The sequence below is a fragment of the Leptinotarsa decemlineata genome, unplaced genomic scaffold (assembly GCF_025532065.1).
Source record: "Leptinotarsa decemlineata unplaced genomic scaffold, Ldec_3_MD MMD2_tig00002082_RagTag_RagTag, whole genome shotgun sequence".
NCBI lineage: Eukaryota > Metazoa > Arthropoda > Insecta > Coleoptera > Chrysomelidae > Leptinotarsa > Leptinotarsa decemlineata.
The window spans coordinates 1,935,062-1,959,247 of NW_027412573.1; the positions used below are offsets into that span (position 1 = coordinate 1,935,062).

The 24,186-nt window shown below is 38.4% G+C and overlaps 1 protein-coding gene across 1 annotated transcript in view; it reads left to right on the top strand.

The window, feature by feature from the left end:
* Positions 1 to 21,331: 21,331 nt before the first annotated feature.
* Positions 21,332 to 24,186, top strand: part of LOC111513102 (octopamine receptor beta-1R) — a 99,798-nt gene continuing 96,943 nt past the window's right edge. The window contains exon 1 of the mRNA XM_074176806.1: positions 21,332 to 21,863. Within this exon, the coding sequence (XP_074032907.1) occupies positions 21,403 to 21,863 (461 nt within the window). The 5' untranslated portion in view covers positions 21,332 to 21,402. The remainder of the gene's footprint in view (positions 21,864 to 24,186) is intronic.

Here is a 24,186-nt window from a genome sequence, read left to right on the forward strand (position 1 = left end):
CTGAAGCCACAAGAACTGGCTTGTTTGGATGCGGAGGTTCATAGTGTTCTAACAGAAGAGGCTGACATCTGGCAAATCAACACCGCCGTGTATAACGTCGTCCAATCGCTTTCCGAATCGGAAGGACGAAATCCCGGCCTTGCGGTTCGGAAGATTGAACGGCGTGTACACAAGATGGAGGCTAAGATCACGTCGGCGAGACAACACGCGTCTCGTATCCAATGTGTGATGGACTACAGGGCGGCCAATAGGCCTTTCACGCCCGCAGTGCGGCGAATAGCCGCCAATTTACGACGTATCCATCACACTCTAAGCCAAGGCGTGCTGTTGACCACCAAACAGCATTGCCTTGATAGGATACGAATGCTAGTGGCTGCTAAGAAGTCACTAGTGAGGCGAGCGAGAAGTATCGCGGAAAATCTTAGGTTCCGCGAGAAACCTTCTCGCTTATTCCAAGAGCCTCCACGTGTTGTGGATAATCCGCCGACTGCTGATCAGGTGGAATCCTTCTGGAAGGATATCTATGAACACCCGCAGCCACTCAACTTAGACACTCCAGCCCTAGCGCAGTTCGAAGCTTTCAACAGAGAGCTTCGACAGCCTGAGCTCAATGAACTGCGCAACCCGATAACCCCGGATGACGTTCGAAGAGCCCTTGTTGGTTCCAAGAACTTTGCTGCTCCAGGCCCAGATGGGCTGAACACTTATTGGTGGAAAAAACTACCAAGTACCCACCGCCATCTGGCCAGAGTTTTCAACTTATGGCTGGACGGAGAGCAGCCGATTCCGGATTGGTTTGTCGAGGGGCGGACCGTTCTCATCCCCAAAAGCGGAGATTTGTCGATTCCTAAGAATTACAGACCGATAACATGCTTGAATTCGTGTTATAAGTTGTTTACAAGCATCTTATACACACGAATACTCACCGCAGTTGACCGAGTGTTCGAACGGATATATGAGCAGAGAGGGTCGAAGAGAGGAGTCGCTGGATGTAAAGAGAACCTGCTCATCGATAGATGTGTAACGCAGGACTCGATACAATATAAGCGTAACCTCTCTATGGCCTGGATCGATTACCGTAAGGCATTTGATACAATTTCGCATGAGCTCATTTTGCATTTGCTCAGATGCCTTGCGGTACCCGACAACATAGTGAGATGCATTGAACAACTGATACCACTTTGGCGAACTCGCTTCACCATAACATCTGGTCAAGCAAGAGTCCAAACAGGGTGGGTCACTTTCAGAAGGGGTGTATTTCAGGGTGATTCCCTCAGTCCACTTCTATTCTGCATCTCACTATTGCCATTATCCGTTGCGCTCAGAAACACTCGAGGGTATAACTGTGGCACCCCCGGAAACCGGAGGCACAAGGTCACCCATCTGTTTTATATGGATGATCTTAAACTTTATGCCTCTGGAGAGAAGGATCTCCATCAGTCCTTGAGGGTGGTGGAAGAGTACACGCATGCTATCGGTATGAAATTCGGGATAGACAAATGTGCAATGGTTCATCTCAAAAGAGGACGATGCGGGGACTACGGAGAGGATGTGCAGCTCGTAGATGGAAGCATCCTACACCATCTGGATGCCGGAGAGACGTATACTTACCTCGGGGTGGAACAACGCCACTCACAAGAGGTAACCGCAGTGAAAAACTCTCTCCGCGGCAAGTATCAGCACAAACTTCGACAGATCTGGTCATCGGAGCTGTCGGGGAAGAACAAAGTTGCTGCAACAAATATGCTTGCCGTTCCAATCTTACTCTACTCGTTTGGAGTAGTGAAGTGGACTCGGGAGGAGCTGTATCAACTCGACGTAAGGACCCGAAAAATGATGCATCTCTATAGGAGTTTGCATCCCAAATCGTCCGTTCCACGGTTGTACTTCCCCCGACAACAGGGAGGTCGTGGACTTTTGAGTTTGGAGTGTCTACATGACAGAATGGTACTGGATACAGCCTGTAAAGTCGTCAGGAGTTCGGATCCCCTTCTCTGCATGGTCCGTGACCATGAGAGAGCAGGAATTGGAGCATTTCTCTTTAGGGCAGCTGCTCGAGCAGCTGATGAACTCGGTATAGTTTTCGACTCTGAACGAGGTGACTACAACTCTGTCACCGAGTTGGAACCCGTTCAGCAAAAAGCTCAGATAAAAGCCGCAGAGATCACCTTACTTCTGCGGAGACACAGGGATAAGCCAATGCATGGGGTCTTCTTCAATAATATTGAAGACCTTGGCTTATCAAAGCGCCTGACGTTCGCTTTTCTCAGGTCGAGTGGGCTGAAGTCGGAAACTGAGGGGTTCATCATGGCTTGCCAGGATGGTGTCTTTAACACCTTAGTCTACCGCAGTCGCGTGATGGGTATAGAGGTTCCTGACACAAGGTGCAGGGCCTGCCGCGAGGCGCCCGAGACCCTAATGCACTTGCTATCAGCATGTCCAGCATATGCGGTCTCGGCCTATATCCATAGACATAACGCGGCCCTAAGGGTGCTATATTATCATCTACGGCACTCCTACGGTATTGACGAGACACCGGTGTTGCCCTACGCTCCGGGGGATATTGAATCCGTTGTGGGGAACGAGAAGTGCCGAATTTATTGGAACTATTCGTTCCCCACCCTCAGGCTCATACAAGCTAATAAGCCTGATGTAGTTCTTCTCGACCACCAGATCAAGACGATATTTGTCGTGGAGTTTTCAGCTCCTGGCGAGACGAATATCGTCAGAAAAGAGGAGGAAAAACGGATAAAATATCGAGATTTTCTCTTCGAACTCCGCAGACTCTATCCAGATCACTCTGTCAAGATGGTCGTTCTGATTGTTGGAGTCCTTGGTGGAATGATGTCTTCTCTACTCTCGAATCTCAAAATCATACCGGCTTGCCGCACTAAGGCAGAAATCTTAGCTGCACAGATGCAGAAGGCTGTCATTCTTGGCTCACTGCGTTTGTTAAGGGCACATGATTCTCGGACCCAATGATCACTTACCCCACGGTGTGGGGAGTGGTCATTGGTTGATTATGCTGGCGCGCCCTCCCGAATGTATCGGGGCTTCGGGGGATAGGGCCTGACCAGCGCACACTACGGTGAAAAAAAAAAAAAAAAAAAAAAAAAAAAAAAAAATAATAATAATAATAATAACTTTATTAATTCCTTTAGGATCACAATGTGATACAGGACAAGTCAGTGAAAAATATAGATGAATAAACTTCAAAATACAGATATGATGAAACAATAAACATAGAAATTTTTGATTTAAAATTTTGAACAAACTTTTAAAATGCTTAAACAATACACAAAAGCAATACACATATGAGCATTTCAATCACTTCTGTTCACATATTCGACGACACTGTAGAAACATCTGGAAATCAAAAACTCTTTCAGTTTTGCTTTGAAAATACCTGGGGTTTCTTCCGTCCGTACCTCAACCGGAAGTTTGTTATAAAATTTTGTCCCTGCATAGGAAGGGCAATTTTCGAAAAATGCAGTCGAGTGCTTTTTCAATCTGATTTTATTCTTTTGTCTAGTAGGATAGGTATGAAAATCTGAGTTTTGAAGGTGCGTGTCATATTTCTTCATAAACAAACAAACGCATTTATAAATATATATACATTTATAAATATATATACAAAATATATATGAATATTACCGAAGTTTTTTTCCAACACCGAATCGTTATTTTGACACCTGGACACGTGTTTCGATCACCAAGTGATCATCTTCTAGAGGAAGTTCAATCTTCCTCTTGAAGATGGTCTCTTGGTGATCTCATGTTGATGCTGCAGAGCATCTCAAACCAAAACAACGTTTGATGGATAGATGTTTTCATTGTCTCGGAGACTTTTCAGCCACTAGAAATTTTGGTGAATTTTTTTATTCATAATATGGTTGAAGCATTCGTATAGGAAATAATTATTCTCTACATGAAAAAAGAAAATGATCAGTAATTATCCAACTCATTGTATTTTCATCTATAACACCATTTTCTTCATTAGTTGTTGATGATGCCAGAGTAAATATTGCTTAGTGAAAAGAGGATTTGAAAGAAGAAATGTTCAGGTGGGAAGCACGCTTTTCTCTTCAAATACACAGCTCTACAAAAGAAAAATTGTGTTGCCCTAGATATTTTTGCAAATTTTTATGTTTTCGAGTGCCTAAATCACAAATATATTCATGAAAGTACTGAATGTGCTCTATTTTTCATGATTTTTACGTATCTTGTATTTTTAATAATAATCGGCTTGTTAGTAAAAAATTCATTTTCTCAGTCATGATTAGGCTTCTGCGCAACTTCTTTGCGCGTACAAACATCACGTGATCCCTACTTCTCGGGCTCCTTGCTCTGCCAAACAGCTGAGAACTCAGTTTTTTGATAATATTGAAGTACTAACACGAAAATCTGGATAAGTTGTTATATGTTAATATTTTGTTTCAATTGTTGAGTGTCCGTTCTAATATATTTATCTTGTCTTTTTAAACATGAGTTTGTCACGAAGGAAGTGCAAATATAGTAGTGATTTATTCTGTTATATTTGTGGTATTTATATATCAAAAAAAACAAAAAAGAAATATCACAGACTTTGTTAAGGAAACTTATGCTGAATAGTTCGGTTTTAAAATGGACAAATTAGATAAATCATGGGTTCATAATGAAGTTTGTAACTCTTGCGTTGAGTCTTTGCGGTTGTGGAAAAAAGGAGAACGTTTTGGATTAGACTTTGGTATTCCTATGATCTGGATGGCGCTTAAGAATCATTTCGATGATTGTTACTTTTGCGTAGTAGATGCTAAAGGTTTTAATCGAAATCAAACGTGGAGATATCCAGACTTACAGTCTACAAAATGTCCTGTTTTACACAGTGAAAATCTCCCTCGGCCTATTTATGTTTCAAAAGTGATTCGCATGCCCTCAGAAACAATGATGTTGCCAAATTCACAGAAATCGAATCAGTCTACCAGTGGAAGTGAATGGGAGGGTGAAACATCTACGCCAAAGTTGTTTTCTCAAAATGAACTCAGTGATTTAATACGTGATCTAAATTTATCAAAACAAGGATCAGAACTGTTAGCTTCAAGATGAAAGAAAAACATTTATCAGCACCGACAGTTACAATTACAACGTACAGAATGCGAGAAAGTGAGAAAGTGATAAAAATGAAGGATTGGTATACTGTAATAATATTGCGAAGCTGCTTCTGGACATTGGTTTGAAAGAATACAAACCTACTGAGTGGCGTCTTTTTATTGATAGCTGTAAAAGAAGTTTAAAATGCGTCCTACTGCATAATGGAAATAAATTTGCATGAATTCCAATTGCTCATTCTACAAAACTCAAAGAAGAATACGAAAATGTCAAATTAGTTTTAGAAAAAATCAATTACTCGGAGCATCAATGGTCGATCTGTGTGGATTTGAAAATGGTTAATTTTTTACTTGGTCAACAAAGTGGATACACGAAATACCCTTGCTTCATTTGTATGTGGGACAGCAGAGCAAAGCAACGTCATTGGGAAGAAGATGTTTGTCCTGAAAGAAATTCTTTAACCGTCGGTAAAGCTAATGTAATAAGAGAGCCGTTGGCGACCAGAGACAAAATTATACTTCCATCATTGCATATTAAGTTAGGAATGATAAAGCAATTCGTAAAAGCTTTAGACAAGGAAGGAGATTGTTTTAAATATATTTGTATAAAAATTACAAAACTTAGTATGGAAAAATTGAAAGGTGGAATATTTGATGGTCCTCAAATACGGCAATTGATGAAAGCCACTGATTTTATTAAAGTTATGACTGTTCCGGAAAGTAAAGCTTAGGAAAATTTTGTGTTGATAGTCGAAAATTTCCTAGGTAACCATAAAGCACCAAATTATGAAGAAATTGTACAAAATATGCTGACAAACTTTCAGATTCCAGGAGCAAATATGAGTATTAAGTTACACTATCTTCGCAACCATTTGGATAAATTTTCAGATGATTTAGGAAATTATAGTGAGGAGCAGGAAGAGCGGTTCCACCAGGATCTAAAAGTAATGGAAGAAAGATATCAGGGTCGATGGGATTGTCACATGATGGCCGATTACTGCTGGTCTTTAAAAAGAGATTGTTCTCTGGAAAATCATAAAAGAAAAGCTCTTAAAAGGCGTTTCATGGAAATATAACATGTTTTGGAAATTTCTCTCTCTATTTACTTCAAAGTATCATATTTTCTTCTAAATAAAACTGAGATTATATATATATCTGTTATTTTGTTTCTTGTTTTAGAATTTTTGTAATGTAAAATAAAAATGATTATTTGAAAGAAAACGAGAGCAAATCTTACAAAACCATTGATAATTTCATGAATTGTGAGTATAAATACACCCAAAATCAATCTTATATCTAGGGCAATAAAACTACGGTAGACCAGTGATATCATTCAACATTTTTGCAGGTACAGTTTATACAGTATTTGTTTTTTGTCTACGGATCATAAAACTCAAAACTCACAAAAAATTATCTTTTGCTATTCAAACCATCACAAATGGAATAAAACTACAGCAAAATGAGGAGTAAATCATTATTTCATCCGAAAATGGAAGATAAAGAACTGAAATTTCATAATTACTGATTGAAGAATGTTTTTTATTGAGATTTATGTATCATCAGTATTCGTACTTTTTCCTTTTCTTGTTGCCGGTTATTAAAAATCTATCTGGAAAGAGAGTTCTCTGGAAGATGACTACCACAAACATCAATTATTTTTTATTCTCGAAAAGAGAGGTCCCGTTGCAGTGAAACACACTGTATACATAAATGAAATTCTCTACAAAAAATAAATTTGGTGAAACTGAAGGGAAGCGAACTGACAAATTTCGCAAATAATTTTATTTCATTTTGATCGCTATAATGGAAGTCGTAACTTTCATAGCGGCTTGAATCTCCGGAGAAGTTTCAACAGGTGGTGGAGTTTTGCTCGTATAGTTTCTCAGTAGAAATATGTGAGGAATATGACTGCAAATAAGATAAATCAAGAAATTATGATTTTCCCGATGGATCTTTTAGGTTTTTTTTCCATTGCGCAAAAGTACATTATATTTGCAGGGTAAAGATTTTGATTGCTGAACTTTACTCTGAAATGAGCACGAAATTTTCATCACTGTCTGATAAAAATTTGTTGATAATTTGGAATGTATGAGTCGTTGTTTGTTGGAAATTGTTGTGAGAGAGTGAGAATTGCAGAGAGCTGCAGGAGGAGGCTAGAAACTTTGTTTCCGTCGAACTCTGCAAAATCTGCTGGAACTCCTTTGTTAAAATGCTTATTCTGTTCATTAGAGTCAATGAAAAATACTGTCATCCTGAACTCATGAAGTTTTTTCAGGGCACTCTTGGGTCCAATGATCATCTACCTTCTGATCTGTAGAGTAGGGACCGTGAGTGTAAGCCTACAGCACTCAGCCCACATGTGACCATTGTAAATGTCAAACTTTTTTTCCGTCACAGAAAAAAATATATTGTCACCCAATATTTTCAATGGTTTCTCATTCTCCATCAAAATATTTCAGGTATCATCAACAGAGAAAGTAAATACTAAACATATATAGGAGTTTTTCGACCCTATTCTGTTTCAGACGGCTAATTATACCTGAGCAACCCCAATGTTGAGGGCCTGGTGGATGCGAAAATAATTGAAATAGCCGAATATGCCCTGACTGAAGGTGTTTTGGGTCAAATGGAGGGCAACCATAGCCATTATAAAGCTATTTATCCGTCTGGGGAAAGAGCATAAGATGAGGATGGAAAGGTTGATTTATTATACAGGAGTTACACAGGCGAGAATAAAGCGGAGCACTTAAAGTCCGATGTAAATCAACAAAGTTATTCATTTCCAACCCATGTCTTCGAATGATATGGATTGTCTTTGATGTTTCAAGTCCACTTCTAATGATCAATATTATTGAAGCGATATTTTTGACACAACGCACACAGGAATCGATGATATAGTTCAATAAAGTGTCAGGTTCAATTTTATACTCAAGAAGGATGAATATAAAAGTTCTAATTGCGACAGCTTTGGTCTTCAAGACAACAAATAGTGTCAATGAGGTTAGGTTAGGTTAAGTCCAAAGTGATTTAGTCTATTGGACCCTACACCGCAACCCGCAAAGGTTTATTGTGGCTCACACCTATTCAATTTCGACAAAATAAACAAAATAACACCATTGAAGGAAAGTGGCGTTAGATCGTCCAATTTTCTCCACCTGGTGAAGGGGATTATCACAGTTTTGCTGGGGTTGACAGACATCTGCTTCTTCAGGCACCAACTGTGAACAACGTCCAACGCGCTTTGGAGGATATTACACGTTACCCTTCACGACGTAGACCTTGACAAGACGACAAGGTCAGCGATATTCGGTCGGATCAGGACCAGGCAAAACGGACAACATCGGTTTCAAAAAGGAAATACCTTTCCAAATCTTTTGAAGAAATCAGAACTCTTCAACGGCGAGTGGATCAACAAATTGATCAGGAAAGCAACAGATGAAACATATTCAATGCTAATGGTAGTTCCAACAAAGTATAATGATTGTAGATTATAAAAATACCAAAGTGATTCACTTCATTTACAGGTAGCAACAATTACTGGGTTTGCTGTTGCGTGTAGACGGGGAAAACTAACGAAAATGTCAATGTCGAAGTCTTGTCAATGAATGACAAGGAAGACATGTTGCTTGTGAAAATACCAGATTTCAAAACACATATTGGGGGAACTTTCGTTAGAATTCGGCAAGTAAAAACACATATCTATCTTTACGGCCGTATCATACTTCACAAAACAGATTATACGTGAATTCCAAAAAATGAATTTTGTTCTATTCAACTTGTTGGTATCCACAGTTTTGGGAATCTCGGGGATTGAGAATAGTAGAATTTTCAAGTTCACCCAATCCCAAAAATCACACAGGCTATAGCATTCATCGAACTTCAGCGACGTTATTTGCTGATAATGGTGGAAACATTACAAATTTGAAGAAACACTATAGCTGGAAGTCTACTAATGTCGCTGAAGGATGTATAGACAAATCACTCACGAACAAAAAGTCAAAATTGCCAAGACCATTCAAAAATTTTCAAATGAAAACAATCAATGTGAAACTGAAACTTTACCTTCTTGTTATGACTTCAACAAAAGTTGTATTTCCTCAGTTCGGACTTCCATTGTCTAATATTATGATATAAATTGATTTGTAATCTCTAAAATAATCTGCAAAAAATTCAAAAGATTAGTTGAAAAAATACAATTTTATTAAGCAAAAAACTCAAATAACATGCAAGCAATAACCAAAAAAATGAAAAAAAATTGAACTATCAACAAGAGCTGAGAAAATCAAAAAATTATTAACAAGAAATGAAAAATGAAAAATATAAAATTTGAAGATTCCAAACCAAGTTGTTTCACGACGTTATGATTGTTAGTATCCACAATCGTCTTTGGGTGATAACCATCTTCAAACAAACGTTCAACAAAAGGTATTGAAATAAACCAACCCATTTCAAACAAATTGAATTTCTTCAATATTAGCAGCTGTTTGAATTATCATATTAATATGTATTAGTATAAAAAAGGATGAGAACAAATTCAATAGTTCGGACTTCCATTTTCTACTATATAAAATGATTTGAAATCCCTGACACAAAAAAAGAAGAAATGAAATTGAATAGCTGAAAATAACAATTATATTAACCAATATAAACCTGAAATGAAATAATAGTGAAATAAAATACAAGTAAAAATAGAACAATTGAATAAATTAAATGAAGAAATGAAAAAATAAAGTGAAAATAAAAAGTTGAGAGATTCCAAGCCACGTTAGTTCACGACGTTTCGGTTGTTAGTATCTACAATCGTCTTCGGGTGATGACTGGACTGATTCCTCCGAAAGATGACTATTTATAGGTCGTTCGAGTAGTTTCACTTATCCCCGCTTTCCATTTTCCGCTCCACTGGTTCCGTGGGAGATGACCGTTTTGGCAGGAGTTGGCCATTTTTCGCTTGATGATGGGTTTCCATATGTTGCGTATTTCTACGCTGGCTTGGCTGAATACGTTGTTGGACAACATGTCCTAAATTTTCTCCTAAACCAATGTTCCTCTCTGTGCCAGATCTCAGCTTGGGACCACTCGATGTTGTGTTGATGGGTCCAAAAATATGGTCTGCTATTCCTGATTTGCTGGTTTCTCCTCGCTGTGTGTGTTTCTTGTGCTCGGCAATGCGAGCATTCAATGGCCTCTTAGTTTCACCAATATAGGATTTTCCGCACTCACAGGATGAGGGACTACCAATGGGATCGCCACTTTCACCAGTCATAGCCAACATATATATGGAGTGGTTTGAAACGCTGGCCATTGACGAAGCCCACAAGAAACCTCGAGTCTGGTTGAGATATGTTGACGACACCTTCATAATATGGAAACATGTTCCTGAAACACATCAACAGCGTGAGACCTTCCATCAATTTCACAATGGAGAAGGGAATCCACAACGAATTGCCATTCTTAGACCTTTTGGTGAAGAGGACCGACACTAAGTGGAAACATCTGTATACCGAAAACCCACTCATACGGGACAGTATCTGAACCACGAATCCAACCACCATCAATCGACTAAAAGATGAATCATCAAGACTCTATTAGACCGTGCTTTTGGGATCTGTAATACGAAGGAAGGTCTCGAGAAAGAACTAGGCATCATCAAAAATGATCTTCAACGGAATGGCTACTCCAAAGCAATGGTAGAAAAGACTTTGGCTAGAAGACAGCAGGAGCCTTGCATAGAAGAGAAGCCGTCACAATCAGTGATTGCACTTCCCTACATTAGAGGATTATCGGAGAGGATAAGAAGAATTGGTACCAAGTACAACATCAGAACCTAATTCAGATCTGGTAACACTATCCGTAGCAGCCTCACGAAAACCAGGCCAGCAAACGCGGACTGCGATTCCAAGAATTTCATTTTCCGGATACCCTGTGAGTTCGAAAAATCCTATATTGGTGAAACTAAGAGGTCATTGAATGTTCGCATTGCCGAGCACAAGAAACACACACAGCCAGGGGAAACCAGCAAATCAGGAATAGCAGACCATGTTTGGACCCATCAACAAAACATCGAGTGGTCCCAAGCTGAGATCTTGCACAGAGAGAATCATTGGTTTGGGAGAAAATTCAAAAAAGCCGCATACATGTTGTCCAACAACGTATTCAACCAAGCCAGCGTAGAAATACGCAACATATGGAAACCCATCATCAAGCGAAAATGGCCAACTCCCGCCAAAACGGTCATCTCCCACGGAACCAGTGAAGCGGAAAATGGAAAGCGGGGATAAGTGAAAGTACTCGAACGACCTATAAGGAATCAGTCCAGTCATCACTCGAAGACGATTGTAGATACTAACAACCGAAACGTCGTGAACTAACGTGACTTGGAATCTCTCCACTTTTTATGTTCATCTTCTTTTTTCATTTCTTTATTTTATTTATTCAATTGTTCTATTTTTACTTGTATTTTATTTCACTTTTATTTCATTTCAGGTTTATTTTGGTTAATATAATTGTTATTTTCAGCTATTCATTTTCAATTCTTCTTTTTCAGTTGTTTCAGGGATTTCAAATCATTTTATATAGTAGACAATGGAAGTCCTAACTAGTGAAATTCATCATGAAACATTGTCAATCACCTTCAAACAATCGAAGGATGAGAATGTTTCTCTGTTGGAGCCTACCTTCTGTAGGCACCAATATCTATTAGAATTAAGAAATGAAATGTTCGAAAAGGTATTCTATGGAAGAATATAACAGATAAATGTGTCTCTTCGATTCATCATTCTACATTGTGTACGCCACTCATCCGAAAACAGCTTCTAGGACTCGCCTCCTAGAAATTTGTCTATTCATCAAAAAAATATTCTCCAGCCCTCCTACGCAAATTACTATTCGGTCTCAGAATCTATTAATTCATTTGACTGACCAGAACAGTCCTGAAAAACTTGAAAAATTAATGAGGGATTCTCCTGCAAAACTTATCAAACTTTTACAAGGTTCACTTTTGTTTGTTCTACTTTGATTAGGACACTCAGTTATCCGATATATTGATCTGGAACAAACACGAAAACAAAATAGACAATAACTCCTTGCAGGACAACTGATAGTTTGATACCCTGGTAGCGTTTCTATTTGTCTTATCGATCATTACCAGGAATGAGGTGATCCAATTCTTATACGACAAAGTATTTCTATTCGATTTACTGAGTTCAATTTCATATTGTCAATTCGATTGGAAAGTTAGTTCAGCAACTACGTGTCACGGCTTCGTAAATATTAGAAAAATCGTTCAATTTTTCAGTGTGAATATTCAGGTTGTCATTCGGTCATACTACGAAGCAGGATGATCGTCCATATTCTAATCCATTCAAAAAATTACTCATTGAAAACAGCATTCTCTTATGCCGATTTCAACAACTATAAATAATAATATTTTATTTTCCATTCGACCATTAACAATTGTATTGGATTCGTCAATATAAGTTAGTAAAATAAAATAAAATTGAACCCACAAGTAATTTCAGGCTAAAACAATTACATCAGAAAAACAAAGGAAGGAATGAGCAGATTGTCGCGTCTTCGGATACTTAAAAAATAATAAAAATGAAAACAAGAGTGGACTGTAAGAATTGTAGCATAAAGCGAGCTCACCGAATTCCTCGCACAAATCCCTGCTTCTCAAAGGTCCCTTTCTTGGAGTGTTCTTTCTTCAGCTTCACTGGATTGTACAACAAATCGGGAAGTTAAAACGAGTTACCAAACAGTCGAAGATGACACAGAGTCCAGAGCACACACGGCGCGAAATAAGTAATTAGCAAAAATACTAGCGATTCACGTAGCGTACTAAGCATGAGATGGTAGGTAGGTCTCTAATGATATGGTCTAGATCAGTGGTCGCCAACCTGTCGATCGCGAGCTACCGGTAGCTCGCGGAGGCAATTCTGGTAGCTCTCACAACAATTTTAATTTAAAAAATACAAACTGCAAAAATCAGAGAAGCTTCCGAAAATTCCACAAAAAAATCTAATTGTCATAATATTAAACATAAACAGCGGCAACGTTGCGTTGAGCGATCTGCCGCTGACGCCATCAAGCTAGAATCGGCTAGAACCGACCAGCCGGACCAGCGCGTTAGTGTTCGAGAACGATCTGGATTGCTTTGAACGGGATAAATACGCACGGCGCGGTGACATTGCGCTTAGTTTGAAACTGAACGCGTAACCAACGTCCAGCGGTTGGGTTAGTAGAGAACAACAAAAATAATATTATGGCAAGCAGTTTTAAGAAGGTGAAGACATACCACTTTCAATCGGAATGGGAAGAACAATACTTTTTTACAGAAGTTAAAGGTAACAATGTGTGTTTGTTATGTAATACTTCGGTCTCCGTTGCTAAAAAAGGAAATATTGAGAGACATCATAAAATTGTACATTATAATTTTGAAAAATCATTTCCACTACATTCTGCCGCCAGAAAGGAGAAACTGAAACAGGTAAAAAAGCAGTTAATTGGACAACAATCAATATTTTTAAGAACAGTCGACAAAAATAAGGCTGCAACTGAAGCATCGTACCGTGTGTCCCAGATAATTGCACAAAAAAAGAAACCCTATGATGACGGGGAAATGATAAAACAGGCGTTTTTAGAAGCTGCTGATTCGTTATTTGCCAACTTTAGAAATGAAGACGAGATAGTTTCAGCTATAAAATCTATGCAACTTTCTGCTAATACAGTGATGAGACGTGTAGAAGTGATGAACAATGCTATTTTATTTTTTACAGTTAAGAACTGACTTAGATAACTGTGTTTATTTTTCACTTCAACTGGATGAATCAATAGATGTCGTTGACACTGCCCAGATGGCCGTGTTCGGCAGGATGGTTTTTAGTGATTTCACGATTGAAGAAGATCTTTTAAAGTTCATTCCATTGAAAGGACACACTACTGGACATGAGTTGGTTTCTCATTTAAAAAATATTATTTCTTCCGAGAAAATTCCAATATCGAAAATGGTAGGCTTGACAACCGATGGCGCTCCAGCTATGGTGGGTTGTGATAAGGATCTGGTGGCGTTATGTCGTAAAGATGAAAATTTTCCGCAATTTCTCTGTTACCACTGCATTATCCATCAGCAAGCATTATGTGGAAATTTCCTGAAACTTAACAACGTTATGAAACTGGTGGTAAAAATTGTGGACAAGATTAGAGCTCAAGCGTTACAAAGAAGATTATTCAGAACCTTGGCCGATGAAGTTGACTGTCAATACGGAGACCTACTCCTTCACTCTGAAGTCCGATGGTTAAGTAGAGGACGGGTGCTGAAACGTTTCAATGATGTCCATAGTTCAATTTTTCAAACAACGCGATGAACCGACTCCGGAACTAGAAAACTCGATCTGGCTTAGAGATTTTGGTTTTCTCGTGGACATTACAGAGAAATTAAACGAACTTAATTTGCAGCTTCAGGGAAGAGACAAAGAACTAGCGGAAATGATTTCTGATATAAAAGCATTTATCAAAAATCTGGAGTTTTGGGAACAAAACCTAATTAACAGCGATGCCAAGCATTTTCCTATTCTTTCAGAAAAAATATCTCAAAATCCATTAGAACCCTATGACAACAAATATCATGTAGAAATAATTTCTACCCTGAAGAATAACTTCAAAAATCGTTTTGAGGATTTCAAGTGAAATGGCTTTAGTAGCGCAGTTTGTTGTTTCACCCTTTATGGAAATTGATATCCAACTGTTTGCAACTTGTGTTATGCAGAACTTTGGCGAAGACATCGCTGCAACAGAAATGGAAGTTGAGTTTCAAAATGATTTAGCCTTGAAATCGTTAGTCTCAAGTACTGAATGTATCTGGCTTATTGTAAGTAAAGACAAATATTCAGTTCTATGCCGTGTTGCCGCCTTGAAAGTGAAAGCATTATTCAGTTCAACCTATTTGTGTGAATCTTCTTTTTCCAATATGAAGTTTATTAGGAACAAATATCGCAATCGACTTACAGATGAACATTTGGATAATTATATTCAAATGGCCTTCTCATTGAACGTGCTTTTTTATATTTCAATGTTTATGTTCATGATAGTGCGTTACTTTTTTGTTGTTATTATTAACTATTTTTAAATCATACGTGACATGCCATTGTGGCTGGATAAAAGTTTGTGTTTATTTTTCAAACACCTTCGTTTGATAGGTAGGAATGTAGCTATGAACAAGTACGTACTAGAAATAAAAAACTAATGAATAGAGTTTACTACTAGTAATATTAGTTATTTTGTTATTATTAGTACCTATGTACTATGTATTACCAGTTAAATAGTAAAATAAATACATATAATGATAAATTAACTGTGGATTATTTCATTTACGTTGCGTTACGTGGCTTCCGTGTGGGTAGCTCGCTGTTTATTCCAAAATTAACAAAGTAGCTCAACACATTGAAGAGGTTGGCGACCACTGGTTTAGATGGAACACTTTGTCACTAGGAAATCCTTCAATTTGTTTTTGAAACAACAAATTGTTTCCCACCTTTTTATTTCTTTGGGTGATGAATTGTGAATCCGGGGAGTCATAGCTCTAGTAGAATTATAATGAAATTCTGTACAACTGAAAGAATATAAAAATTGTCTTGTGTTCGTGTTTCGTATCTGGATTTGTTCGGTGTGAAGTTACCAATACTTTTCTTACGCAAATGCAGAATTCAAAAATTACCAGTGATGGAAGCGTAAGGATTCTTATATTCTTGAAGTGATCTCTACAGGATGAGGGTTTAAAAACCCCAACTATAGTACGAGTAATGCGTTTCTGTGCAATAAAACATCTGATGATGAGATGGATAGGCCCTAAAAGCGCACTCCGTATCTTATTCTGACTACTGACTTTTTAACAGTAGGATAGGTTAGTTGATCGCGATGTCGTGTGTTATAGTCGTGGTTTCGTGGTGATACTTCATTTTTACTGAAATGATGCTTCACATTTGTACAATAGTAATATAATTGTCTCATATCCATAACTTCACTTCCTTCATACAGGAGATCTGACGAGAAACGCGAATTTCAAGACATGATCAACTTCATGAATTTCCTTTGTAATATGTTGACGCCTAAGTATTTGATTTCTCTCAGGGAATAAATTTTTAGTTTCTTCCTTGTCCGCCGACATCCGAGAGTCTCACATGGACAATTATTGGATATATTGCAGCTGAAAGGAAGAAAATTTGTTATTTTTTCAGATTCACTGTCAGGAGCCTTTGGTCAAATCATTTTTTGAGCAAGTGGAAATCTGTTTCTACTTCCTTTTTCAAATCAAGGCAAGTGTAATGGCACCAAAAGGTCTCTCAAACGAATGAAACATTGTGATGATATCTGACACAAACTTTGGTTTATTTTAATTTGGAGATGGAAAGCGCGTAATGAAAAGCTCTTTATTTTCAACCGAATTGGTAACAGATAGCTATTCACAAGCCTTGTGTGAACCATTCTGAAATCGTTATCGATTTCATTCAATCAGATTGTTTAAAAACTATAAAATAACACCCCGATCGCAATGATCACGTCGACACCCTTTCAATCCCCTTTCAAATTGACCATATAGATTATCCGAAAGTTCATAAACTTGAATTTGATAACTTCTTTTCATTCCATTGAACTCCTTTTCATTCCATAAAACTCCCGATACGAATGAATTGAAACGAATATTGCTGAGGCGGCATTGTCGAAACTTTCTGGTGGTTTTGATTGCCAGTTTGGAAGTTTTTATCGCGACGCAGCTCGTTTAAGATTATTCGAAGTCTTTTAACACGGTAGCAGAACTTTTTGCATTGGAGTTACTCGCGATTCCAATCTTGTTGTCGGAAGTGTGCAGGGCAGGCTTGTGGAAGTGTTCGAGCCCATTCCAATCAGGCAATCGGCTAATGTATCTCAGTTTATCAATTAGTAGCAAATGTAGCTCAACCTGATAGCAAATTATCAAGATAATACAGAACTTACATTTGATCTTCATGATCTGTATCTGTAGAGTAGAGAGAGTGAGTGTAGGTCCACAGTACTTAGGCCACATCCTCCCGAGGAGTTGTCCTCCTAGGTCATCGTCCATTCTGTCCTTTCCAGGAAGGTGGACAGGTCACTGGGAGGTATCTCTTTTATATCGGCAGGTGTAGGACAAGACTCGCCGAACACACACTCTCTTATTGACGATAACTCCGGAAACTCGCAAAAAACATGGCTGACAGTCTCATCTTCCTGTTCACATCCTGCCTAGAAGTGTGTCCCCTTCCTCCATATTATGGAGGTGTTTTCTTAGTTGTGGCCAGTGGCCAGTTAGAAATTCTATTGTTAAGCGTAGATTTTTCTTGGTCATCGCCAGATAATTCTTCGGCGCCAGCTTCCCAGGGATTGAGCATGGATGTAACATTTGGCTAGTTCTGCAATTGTCGAAGTCATCAGGCCGTAAGTGCCACTGGGTCGTGAAATTCATTGTCCAGCCTCTTTCTTGGATGAATGCTCTTCATTATGTTTCGAATCCAAAATCATATTGTGACTGTCGTGCGAAGCAAAGGAGTCAGCAAGGCGTTTCTCGTACAACACTTACATGCCTTTTGCCATTGATCTAACGTTACCCAGTTTACCGTTGGTGATATTGGAAAGAGATTCTGCAAATTACTATGTGAAACAGGTCAGGATTCTGCCATGAAGTTCAAATGCTTATTATGCTCATCACCACAAAAGTGAACACACTAATTTGGCACTGACGAATGCTGATTAGCTGGAACATAACACTGCAGGTTCTCCTCTTGATTCTTCTGGAGTTTTGACAATTTCGAAGGAATAGATTGATAAAAATCATCTTTTGTTTGTTTCTATTGAACTATCACACTCTTATGCTGAGAAATGTCATAGTCAGGAGCTAGCTTCAATGGAAGTTGCCCCCTTAGTTATAGAATCTTATAAAGTTTCTCCTCTCCTTCTGAACCATAGTAGTAAAGTACCAGGCTGACTGAGTAATCCACGTCCAGTGGCAATATAATTAGATAATAAGGACCAACAGGTCCTGAATATCATGAGATGTACCAAGAGGGAATAGCTGTATCTAAGACGATCCAAATCGACCACAGTGGTATTTACCAAGACAACAAAAATAGCAAGTGTGCAACCTCTATTACTTTGAGGTGGAGAGATACAATTGTCATGAAGAATTGAATGTCTGGTAGATACACTAAGAACTAATATTCAAAGAGACAAAAAGAAAATCTAAAAAAGCACTGGTGCTGGCCAGATATTCCTAAAGAGAGACATGGGGGCTAAAACTAGAAAATATTCATCGGTTAGAAGCACATGGTGGTTGAACTCTTGATAATATTCTTCAGAGACCAACGTCCTTGGGGTTTTTTACTTTCGTTTTTTGCTAATTGCCAATAAAACACGATATCACCCTGGTAGGTCTTTAATAATGAACTGCTCTGGTCGAACATCTACAAGCAAGATAGGGGTCAACCAATACAAGACCAATATAAATACAATATTGCCGAGTATCAAGTGCTGCTAATACATTACATTATTCACATTATTTCTATTCTACAACATACAATTATCTACAGTATCATCTACACAACACTATTTCTTTTTTCCAACTGAACTTTTCAAAGAATATGGTTCCCTAGCATACACCTCTTTCTCAAGAACAGTATGTTGTCGATTTCTTTGCTATTGCGAAGGTGGTGGCTATTATTGAGTCAGGCGGAGTTCAAAGGTTCATTTGTTGATAACGAGAACAAGGAGAGTTACACTAACAGTAGCAGTATGAAAATGGAAAAGGGCAACCTCAAGTGCAGATAATACAACATATTATATTTACAGCGACAACTTGTCATGATAGATAGATAGATAGATATAGATAGATAGATATTTATTTAACTATGTAACTCATACATGATATGGTTTATAGCAAGTCAATCACAATTAATATATCATATTGAATGAATATATAATAACATTATCTAAAAGCCTCCAGGTATACAATATGAAATATATCACAAACACATAAATTGGGTAATACACGTCAAAATTGAATTTTTGTCTGAATAAACTCGTCTCTAGAATAAAAACAATGTTCGAGAAGATAATTTTTTACATTAATTTTGAACAATTTCTCGTTCATGGATCTAAATTCGCAGGGCAATTCATTATATAGTTCAAAATCTAATGAATTTTTCTCAGATTTGGACAACCTGTAACGTGGCAATACTAAATCATCAGCCCTAGCAGCCCGGGTAGTGTAATGATGCAGGCCAGAATCTTTTTGTTAATTCTGCCTTTCTGAATGGATTCCTAGTAAATTTTGGTATATATACACACAAGGGAGTGGTAGAATCCTCATTGTTTTGAACAGTGGTTGACAGTGGTCTCTATACCTAGCCCCAGCTAATAGTCTTACTGCGCGTTTTTGTAACCTGAATATTTTTGAGGAATCAACAGCATTACCCCACAGAATCGCACCATAGCTGATCACAGAATGAAATAATCCAAAATAAACATTTTCCAACATGCTCGAATTGAGGCAGTACCTGAGCTGTCTAAGCAAAAATAAGAGACTGGAGTCTCTCTTACTCAATTTATCTATATGAGGAGTCCAGTTCAAACGATCATCTAAAACAACCTCAAGCAATTTACAATGCTTACCTAACGTGATCTGATTATTACAGGAAATTATGAGGTTTTGTGTCTTCCCTTTATTCAGTCGAAGGTTATTGGCAGAAAACCAAGCTTCCGCTTTAGTCATCAAGGTTTCAGCATTATCAAGAATACGTGAAATGTTGCTGTTTGAACTGATGAAAGAGGTATCATCCGCAAATAGAACAATTTGACATTTCGTCCTCATGTGAACACATAGGTCATTAATGTAGATGATAAACAACAGGGGTCCAAGAACAGAACCTTGCGGTACTCCATGTTTTATGATTTTCAGTTCTGAATCAGAACTGTTGTTAAGATGGACAAACTGTTGTCTACCTTCTAAGTAAGACTAGAACAGGTTCAACGGCGTGCTTCTAATGCCATAGAATGTAAGTTTTTCTATTGAAAGTTCGTGTGAAACACAATCAAAAGCTTTGGAGAGATCACACATGGTAAGTACTGAATGACCATGTCTCTCCAAACCCTCGACTATGCTTTCTAAAATCTCTAGGAGGGCTTTTGTTGTAGATTTTTTTCTATGGAAACCGAATTGAGCTGAAGACAACAGTTCAAATCTCACACATGCATCTTCTGGCCACAGTAGAGGATCCATGGCTTCTTGTAAATTCTTTTCATAAATTCGAACTCTGAAAGATGAGTACAAGTCAGGATACTTAGGTACAAGAGCTTCACAAGAAACCTCAGGAAAACTAGCTCTTAAAAATTTCGCTAAGGCTTCAGCTTCCGTGTTGGGTGCTATTCGGTAAACATGCAGGTCTACTTGTTTGGAGTGAATTTGATGCATTTGTGTTTTTACCAACAATAACTTTAGTCCGGGAAGGATTCATGCTTTGTTTTGTTTTATTATTCTTCTTATGACTGACTGCTGTCCAGTCTTGCACAGATTTTGAACAGTGCGGTTCACCCTCTACTCATGGATAATCTTATCCATGGTCAGTTTTGTTTGTGCCTCCAATAAACCAGCTGATACTTTTTTTATAGTTGTTTGGGAATTCCCTTATGTGAGGATGAGAAAGATAAGCAGTCCATGGATAACCAAAACCTAGCCCAGGAATTATGACAGACGTGAACAAACCAGTTGATTTTGAATGGGTGTCATGAAAAGTTTTTGAAAAATACAATTAACCCGTGGAACTGGCAAGTTAGAGGAAACTGAAGTACTGTTAACCGTAGTTCAATGGTATCCGCTAGGATTCCTCATACACGCGTTTTCATTTTACCTAAAATTTTCCTGAATGATCACGTTCAGCGGAAATATAACAATTTTGTCGAGTGATGAGGCTCTATAATTTACAGGAATAGCGGTGTAGTTTTGAAAACAAAAACTGTATCCCTCATCAGAGTTGGTGTTTTCACAAAAACTATTTTACTTCCTGCATCTGAAATGTAGAAACAATACAAACCCATTTGAGCAGAAAGTGACTTTTGAGGTTTTTTTTTACCCAATGGGTATTTCCACTTGTAACTGAAAAACATGACATCAATATTCAGTTTTTTTTTGAGCTCCAACCACTGATCTTTCTTTGTTTCAGATCCAACCAACGACATGATGTCATCCTACACCGTAACATCCCCACAAATCATTAGGCCAATTTGAACAGGAAAGGACACGTCACCGGCCAAAATGAACGAACTGGTGCACATCATACAGCTGACAACTCAAACACCGAGGAACCTTTCCGACCTCAACGAAACCGCTTCCTTGGACCACATTAGGAACAGCTCAACCTACACGACATACTTCGACCGATCATGGCCCTCACACTCCTGGGCTTTGTGCTTCCTGGTAGCGCTGAAGCTCATCACGATGGCTATGATTATAGTGGCGGCGATGTTCGGGAACCTTCTGGTGATAGTGTCTGTGATGCGGCATAGGAAGCTGAGGGTTATAACGAACTATTTTGTGGTTAGTCTCGCGCTGGCGGATATGCTGGTGGCCATTTGGGCGATGTGTTTCAATTTCAGTGTGGAGCTCACTGGAGGACGATGGATTTTCGGGTATTTCATGTGCGACGTGTGGAACTCTTTGGACGTTTACTTTTCGACGGCTAGTATCCTGCATTTGTGTTGCATCAGTGTTGACAGGTATGTCAATTATTGGTATGGTTTCACTTGTTTGATTTCAATTGAGTTTTTGAACAATCTCAAGTTCAGAGAGACTAAAGTAATAGTAGCAATATTAACCATCACCATTATTCATTGCACACAAAAAATGTTCGTAAATACAGCAGTAATATTTTTCATGAGAACATGAATCCTTGGGAACTGCCTTTGCGGAAGATGCAAAAGTATATCCAAGCTGTCGAATGCAGAAACTCAACAAACACAACAGATATGTTCTGTTCTGAGATAAGTCATCCTAAAAAATGTATACTCACCTTGTGGCAAAAGGTTATTGCAGTTTCAAGTTTGGTAGCTCTAGTCATCAGGAAGTTCCATGGGAATTTCTTTTGCGGAAGTTATGAAAGTACATCCAACCTGTCGATGAAGAAACATAAAAAACACAACAAAGATGTTCAGTTCTGAGACGAAGCATTCTAAGCCCTCCTAGAGATTCATACTCAGCTATACTCACCTTGGTGTGGAGTCGCAAGAAGTAATTGCAGAAAAGACCTCTTCCCCGTCAAGTTTCAACATATACTCTGGTAGCTCTAGTCATCAGGAAGTTTCTTGGGAACTTCTTTTGTGGAAGTTATGAAAGTGTATCCAAGCTATCGATGGAGAAACACAACAAACACAACGAAGATGTTCAGTTTTAAGACGGAGCATCCTAAGCCCTACTAGAGATCCACACTCAGCCATACTCATCTTGGTGTGGAGTTGCAAGAGGTAATTGCAAAAAAGACCCCTTTTCCGTCAAGTTTCAACACAGACTTTGGTAGCTCTAGTAATCAGGCAGTTCCTTGGGAACTTCTTTTGTGGAAGTTATGAAAGTATATCCAAGCTATCGATGAAGAAACACAACAAACACAACATATATGTTCAGTTCTAAGACGAAGCATCCTAAACCCTACTAGAGATTCATACTCAGCCAAACCCATCTTGGTATGGAGTCGCAAGAGGTAATTGCAGAAAAGACCCCTTCCTCGTCAAGTTTCAATACATACTCTGGTAGCTCTAGTCATCAGGAAGTTTCTTGGGAACTTCTTTTGTGGAAGTTATGAAAGTATATCCAAGCTATCGATGAAGAAACACAGCAACAACAAACACAACAAAGATGTTCAGTTCTAAGACGAAGCCTGCTGAGCCCTACTAGAGATTCATACTCAGCCATACTCATCTTGGTGTGGAGTCGCAAGAGGTAGTTGCAGAAAAGAACCCTTCCCCGTCAAGGTTCAACACAGGCTTTGGTAGCTCTAGTCATCAGGAAGTTCCTTGGGAACTTCTTTTGTGGAAGTTATGAAAGTATATCCAAGCTATCGATGAAGAAACACAACAACAAAAACACAACAAAGATGTTCAGTTCTAAGACGGAGCATCCTAAGCCCTACTAGAGATCCACACTCAGCCATAATCATCTTGGTGTGGAGTTGCAAGAGGTAATTGCAAAAAAGACCCCTTTTCCGTCAAGTTTCAACACAGACTTTGGTAGCTCTAGTCATCAGGCAGTTCCTTGGGAACTTCTTTTGTGGAAGTTATGAAAGTATATCCAAGCTATCGATGAAGAAACACAACAACAACAAACACAACAAAGATGTTCAGTTCTAAGACGAAGCATGCTAAGCCCTACTAGAAATTCATACTCAGCCATACTCATCTTGGTGTGGAGTCGCAAGAGGTCATTGCAGAAAAGACCCCTTCCCCGTCAAGTTTCAACACATACTCTGGTAGCTCTAGTCATCAGGAAGTTTCTTGGGAACTCCTTTTGTGGAAGTTATGAAAGTATATCCAAGCTATCGATGAAGAAACACAGCAACAACAAACACAACAAAGATGTTCAGTTCTAAGACGAAGCATGCCACGATAAAACAGTGTTCCATAAACTACTGTGGAAAGTTGATTTTTGAATGTGAGGTTCAAATTATGGACGTCTTACAATCGATGTCTCCATATCCAGCCAACCTCCTGAATTGAAGTTGTTGACACCTTTTGTCGATTTGACAAATCATATGAATGAACTGAATTTGAGATTGCGAGGAGAAAATCAGCTTCTCCCTGATTTATACACCAATATCAAATCTTTCGGACAGAAAATAATACTATTTTAATCGCAATTACGTGAAAAATGTTTCACACATTTTGAAACATGTGAAATATTCAGCCACACTACAGAGACTGAATTTTCCGTCAATTTCGCTTTTTCAAAATCCTTTTGCTTCTGACATTGAAACCCTGGCTTCGGAAGTCCAAATGGAAATTATTGATTTACGGTGCAGTGATATGCTTAAGAATAAATATCAAAATTCAT